Source organism: Brassica napus, chromosome C1 (assembly GCF_020379485.1).
Source record: "Brassica napus cultivar Da-Ae chromosome C1, Da-Ae, whole genome shotgun sequence".
Lineage (NCBI taxonomy): Eukaryota > Viridiplantae > Streptophyta > Magnoliopsida > Brassicales > Brassicaceae > Brassica > Brassica napus.
The window spans coordinates 22,029,919-22,037,181 of NC_063444.1; the positions used below are offsets into that span (position 1 = coordinate 22,029,919).

Below are 7,263 nucleotides of genomic sequence, written 5' to 3' on the forward strand. Positions count from 1 at the left end.
GGTTCTTAAAATTTTGGTATTTATGATTTGTTTTGTTTTTAACTGATATTAATTTTTCATATTTGCTTTGTTCTGAAGCTTTACGTATATCCGGATTTTTCTCAACTGAAAATACAAACCTCATCAATAATTAAAAAAAAAATAGTTTTGTTGAGTTGAAAATTGTATTTTTGACTAAAGTAAACCTCTTTTTGTTTTTGCAACTTCGTTTACTCGGTCAAACAAATGATTGGTTGGTCAATTAATATTTTCTTCCTTTTTTAAACTTAAACTGTATCTATCGTAATAGTTTAATACTATGGTACATATTAGGCATAGACTTATATTCGAGATCTGTTATCCGATCCAGAATTTGTTCCGATCAGATCCGAAAAAACGGATATCCGGAGGTTCGGATCCGGATCCGGATCTTGATTTTACGGATTCGGCGGATCCGGATAATGAAATTTCCGGATCCGGATCCGAACTTACTATTTATTTAAAATATTTAAAATTTAATTATATTTATATATGTATACTATATATAATTTTTATATAAAATAATGATTTTTTTTAATTTTATTCAATTTCATGAATTTTTCATTTATAAAAACTAATAGGCTTAATAAATTAAATAAATCATTTTAATTAGCTTGTTTTTTAATTTAATTTTAAATTTTTAAATTTTTTTTTAAAAAAGGATCCGGATCCGGACATCCGCAGGTATTCGGATTTTAGTCCGGATATCCGGAGAGCCCGAATCCGGATCCGGATAGCAATTTTACGGATCCGGCGAGTCCGGATCCGGATCCGGATATCTCAAAATACCCCGGATATCCGATCCGTCCCGGGGCTAGTATATATTGCGTTGTACTGTTGTGTATCATAATGTCATTTGTGTTTTAACTTTTAAATAAAAGTAAAAAAAAAGTGTTGCTATGGACTTCCAATATGCTATGTAAAATGCTATTATGAATCACCTAGAGCTTTGTTATACACACAAATAAGTTGAGATTTACTTTGGTCGATTCAAATTGCAACAAATTAACGTTAAACCCATCATAATTAATCTTTTCAGATCATCTCTTTCTTGGGTCAATGATCTTCTTCAGACTCATCATCACAAGAAACCTCCTCGTCAATTCGTCCCATCACGGCAACACATCTATGATTCCTCCGGCGTTCCAACGGAAACGATTGTCTCATCGCCGTCGTAAGCTGTCCACCACCTGTCAGGCAGCCTTGATCACGTACCGGGGACGATAAGGTAAAGCTTCTAGGAAGGGCGGTACTAGGTGGATCGCAGATTTGGAAGTTCCCTGAAAGCTGACCAAAACCAGAAGATCCACCGCCGGTAAGGACTCCGGTACCGGAACATGACGTAATGCTGCGTATGTAGGCGTCACGTGCCATGATCAAGATACGGAAAGGAGCCTTCACTAACCATACAGAGCTGTTTTCTTTCTCTATGCTTCCTCCTTTCATTATTGGATCCATTTTCAAGAAATGAGATTCAAAAATACAGTAATATATATACATATAAACCTTATATTATATAAAGTTGTATGTAATCAAAAGAGATATAAGACGAAGAAAAGCTCAAAGATGTCAAGACAGTTAGACAGGATCAAAGATAAGACAAAGTCCAGATGAATTATAAATGAATTTCAAACAAAAGTTATGAATGTTATATCAAACAAGTAATAAAAGGGAAATATGATAAAAGAAGAGGATGTCCACGTCAGCTAATTAAATCAACCAATAAGAGAAATCTTTTCTGCCACGTATCTATGCTTAGCCAATTCTTAAAAGAAATCGGGTCTCGTGCTTTTGGGATCTTGGATCTCCGGAAATCAATTCTCTGCGCCTCATATACGGCCCAGGTGAAAAACATTTGACAAACCCTAATCCTCTAAAACATCGGTCTACTAACTCATTCCATTCAATCGTCTTCTCAGTTTCATCTTCTTCCATCTCTGTTACCCATCCTCCTCTGCAATTAATCGTTTCCTTTCACATCCCTCTCTTCATTCGTTATAAACTCTTTTCTCATGTCGCTTTGTATTTCACATCCCACCACGTCCATCTCGATCCGAATTACAATTCCGACTCATACATTTCTATGGGAGTCATTCTATAGTTTTTCTCCAACCTCTTTCTTAAAGCAGTCTTGGTTTTGCCTCTCCGCCGTCCGACCTCTGCGTCGGCGGTGTGAGAGGGCTCCGTCATTTCCGCTTTTTTTGTTTTCCGGTGAGTACTTTATGCGGTTGTGGTTGCATGTGGTCACCAGAACTCACTCTCATTCTCCGGTTGTGCGTGGTGTGGAGACCGAGATCTTGCTAGAGGACGGTGAGAGATAAAGAGAGATTGGTCAGATCTGGATTTTCCGGTTGTCGCAGAAGTCAAGCTTCATGGTCTCGGTTTCATCGGTCATTGGTGGGTATGCACGGTGCGTCAAGATTGGCCAGTGGATGTGTTTTGTCCCGACAACCTCTACAGCTCCGGCGAGGTTCACAGGAGGCTTCTTTGGGTCGCGCTCCCCATCGTCTTTATGTGGTTGCCGTCGGAGTGGTTTCAACAGACCGGGAGAGCTCGAGACACCCGCTGTTGAAGGCGGCGAACAGAACCTCCGGAGGAAACGGCGGCACGACTTGAAGACGGTTGCAGTCGCGTGGAATCTAGGGTTTTGTTTGTACCCGGTTTACTTCGGTTTACTAGGTTTAGTTTTTCGGTCCAATTTTATTATTGTAACCACTTAACCAATGCCAGTTTGGGATGAATATTAAAAAAAAAAAAAAAAAAAAAAATCTACGGGAGTAAAAAAAACGCAGCAAAAGGACGGACCTTTATTGGACTGGAGATGCTCATTATTGACGAACAGGTTTGTGATTTATTATGTGTGATTCATGCCAGGTTGGTTAAAGACTTTGACTGTGAAGCTCTTCTGAATTTTAAGTAAGCAATTAAATGACTATAAACAATCCGTGGTCTAATTTATTATATGTTAAATTTTATACATATGAACTCAGTAAATAGTTCTTTTTTTTTTGGCCACTGAGGGGACATACACAACATGGAAGCATAAATAAATGTTACCCTCATCTGGTTCTTCAACGATTCTTTGGTGTGGTAAGATGCTTAAAAGTTACATGGAGTCAGTGTAGTTGGAATCACATTATTATTTCCTAAAGTTAGATGCTTATGTCGTCATTACATATGTTTCTTTAATTAATAACCTCTTACTTTTCAAAGATATTCAGAATCGGATACATGATGCGGTGGAGGAATTTGCAATAATAGGTAATTGCCACATTAGCACTTATTTTTAAGCATCCGACACTATTTTGGTAGCGTATATAAGTTAAAAGATAGTGAATTATTTCCCAACATTTGTAGCCAATAATGACTTAGACGATCTCATACAAGAAAGGAAATGCCAACTTGGACTTTTCAGGTGGCTCTTATATCTATGTCTCTGGAAATACATGTCTCTTAGCTGGAACAGAGGATGTGCACTTAGGTTATAAATTATAGGACTGGGCCGAGGGATAGGCCGCAACGTTGGGTTTGGAGGATTGCAAGGAGAATGTTGACAGAGATGGTGGCGATGACATAAGATGAAATGGCGGTAAAGAGAAGAAACATGTGGTGTTGTACTCCAACAAAAGTTAACTATTTTAGGATGTTTTTTTAACCAGTATTCCACTTCTGAGCAGCAGTGTAAAAGCGAAATCGTAGTCGTGTGTATGTGAAAGAGAAAAAAATAAGCAGTTGAAGAATCAGGTGGAAAAATAAGGGATACTTTTATGCAACGATTGTTATTTTCAGATCAGCTTTCTCTATTTGTAGCAGAGAATATAAAGATAAATAAGTTTTGCAATAGTGGTCATTTTTACTGTAATTTCCCAAGTGTGTGAGTTGTTGTGTGTGGAGAAACAAACATTCGTTGTCATAGTTTTTATTTTGATCAGAAAAAGAGAGAAAATAACATTCGAGGTCATCATTGTGAAATCCAATTAGGATTTCTCCTCTGTTTTTGGGGATTGTTATGAAACTAGGGTATGCTTCTGATTTTCATAGCTCTCTTTAAATCTTTTAAAAAATCATTCTAAGCTTCAAAACAAGAAACACTGCAGTTTTGGTGTGCATAATTGTTTGCTTGGTGACATATTCTTTGACTGTTTTGGGCTGGAATATAAACCCAACATATTGTTTTGTTCCATTTAATTAGGTGACTATATAGATATGTGTTTACGATGTTATCGTTGCTACTATGTGGAAACTAAGAATGAGATATTTGATTAGATATGAATTATATACTTTCATTCAATACAGCCAACACTAGAAAGACTAAATGATTTAGTAATTTCTTTAAGAAAAAAATAATTTTCAGAAAATATTTATACGCAGTCTGGTTCATCTTAATTTTTAGATTATTAATGGTTACACTACATTTAGTTTATTTTGGTTAAATTATGTTTGGTTCACTCAAAGTAAATTATTTAATAAGATAGGGTATAAAACTCAAGTAAAATTATGTTAGAAATATAATACTTTATTAATTTATAACACTATTAATCTATAAAAATATTTTCAAATAGTATAAGCAAAATTTTCAACAAATGTTTTTTATAAAAAAGTTCAACAAATGCTTAAAATAATTTACAAAAATAATTAGTAAAACACTAAAAATTAAAGAAAATTTTATTATAAATTAAAAATGTAATATAAAATGAAACAAATATATATTATAAAACATCATTTGTTGTTACATAATATATACTAAGACAATATTGAAACTATTTATATATTACTTTAAATTATAAATTTTTATAATTTTATCACATTACATTTGATTTTCAATTGATTTAGTTTGGAGGTGGGTGTATTAATTTATTATTGTGAGAAATTAGTTATTGTAATAATATTAAAATCTGATACTCTTAGAAATAAGAGAAATACTAGTTATTCTTACTTTATTTTTTTTCAAATATATCAAATTCAAACATAAATCAAATAGAAATATAAATCATTACATTTTCTTTAATTTTCTGATTTAATAATTTTGTGTTCTTTAACAAAACAATTTTAGTGGTTTTTCACCTCAAACCAACAAAATTTAACAAAGTTTAAAATATAATTTTAGAATAAAAACAGATAATATTTATTATTTTCAATATAAAGTAAAATTTTAAATATTTTATAAAATTAAAATACAATACACTTAAACATAAAATAGTTTTAGTGTAAACTCACCCGTCCGTAGGGTAGGCCAACCCCTAGTATCTTTAAATGTGTCTAGTTGGGTGATTAAATACATTTTCTTGTAATAAGATGTTAAAATTTGCTAATGTGTTGTTGGAAACTCATATCTACTCTACCTCATAAAATATGAACACCAATTTCATGCTGGATAAATTTTTAAGAGATGTCGGTTAGTACATCATGAGTCTAATGAGTTCATTTCACCTACTTTATTTGAATGTCATTGCTTAGTGTGATATGCTCGGCCCATATATGATTTTGGCCCAATGTAGACCCAATTGATTAGCATCCTTGTTTGTAGTCAATGCATGACTCTAATCAACTATCCCAAAGACGATTTTTTTTTTCTAACCACTGTGGGACCAATTTAATTATGACATGTATAATTTTCCGTTATAAGATTTTATGTTTTTGACAACTGTTTTTTAATATGATAATGACTAATAACTCTAATTTACTATTAAAGTAAATTTTAAACAAATATTAATATTGTTATGTATATATACTAATAAAAATTAATTTTAAAATATGTCACATTAGTAAAAATTAAACTAAATAGAATTACAGTATAAAACTATATATCAACTTATATATTATATTTTGCATAAATAAATGTATACTATCAAAATTATTTGTAAGTGTGATTTAACAAATATAAAACTAAATCAATATTAACCAGATAATTTTTTGTTGATAGTTAAAGGACTGAAATCTTATTTAATTTTATCAGTTATTAGGTTAATTATCAAATTAATTTTCACAAATTTAACTAAAACAAAAAAAAAATCTAAACTTTTTAAGAGTTTAGATATTTAAATATATACATATTTAAAGAGACATATTTAAAATGAATAACCGTTAAATATAAGATAAAATATATGTTCTTATAAAATTTAATTCTAATTTTATTGCATTTAAAAAAATCAAATTTAAGTAGTTAAACAATACTATATATAATGTCATATATATATGGTTGTATTTTTTCCAAACCAATAAATATAAAATAAAAAAATCAAAATATAAACTAACTTAAAGAAAAGAAAATAATATCATAATTAAAATTATTATTTTTGCGCACCATACACAAAAACTCTTAGTTAACACTACAAAGAGATAAGTGAATCTTATTGTCCGGGAACTCATCATAATATAGGGATTCCGTTAATATAGTACTTCTGTGACATGTTACAAAGATGATACATAAAAAAAAATAGTAATCCATTTTTTGGAGAGAGAATGTGAAAGTCCAGGTGGCTACGCGCGTGGAAATCTGGCGTGGTGCGAATTCGAATTTAGGTCTCTTGGGGATCCACGAAACGCTTTGACCACCCGACCACAGACGCGTAGTTCAAAGATGATATATGAAAACTAAGTTTATATCTAATAAATTTAACATCTTATTACAAGAAAATGTATTTTTAACAAGTTAGATTACCAAAATATTATGTACCAAATTCTGTAACTCATTTACACCAAAAATCAAAGCATGTAATATTAATTTTGCGTCTCAAACATCATAGTATGATTCTAGCTTTTGGTTATGGTATTTTAAGCCCCGATTGGTACCCTTATGGGATGGCAGAATCACAATTAAAATGTGATTCCATAAGATTTTTTTGCCAATTAATAAAAGTTGTGGAATGAAAAAAAAATACGTCCGACAAAAATACAAAATTTTTTTTATTAAATGAAAAATGATTTATTTAGTTATATGATATTGCCATTTAAACTTTTAAATATAAAACTATAATTTTTAATTATAAATAGTTATGTTATATAAAAATTATACTAGAATTTGTTTTATAACATTATAAGATGTCAATATATTATAAAACATATTCGAAAATAAGTTAAATATTTATATTAAGAACTGAAATATTTTTAATAAATTTTAGTTATTTTCTTATTTTGTAGTAATTGGTGTAATTATTGATTTTTTTATAATAATTAAACACTACATAAAATATTTTAATCAAACTAATATGTTTTTCGCTATTTCGAAAAGTTCTGTTAAATATT

General features: G+C 30.9%; 1 protein-coding gene across 1 annotated transcript; it reads right to left on the reverse strand.

Moving 5' to 3' along the window:
• Window positions 1-1,074: 1,074 nt before the first annotated feature.
• On the reverse strand, window positions 1,075-1,476 carry LOC106404329. The gene has a single exon (XM_013845057.2). The coding sequence runs from the start codon at window positions 1,474-1,476 to the stop codon at window positions 1,075-1,077; it is 402 nt and encodes a 133-aa protein (XP_013700511.2).
• Window positions 1,477-7,263: the final 5,787 nt, after the last annotated feature.

Bases quoted from the DNA above. Each gene is read 5' to 3' on its own strand.
- LOC106404329 (XM_013845057.2), bottom strand. From the start codon at position 1,476: ATGGATCCAATAATGAAAGGAGGAAGCATAGAGAAAGAAAACAGCTCT.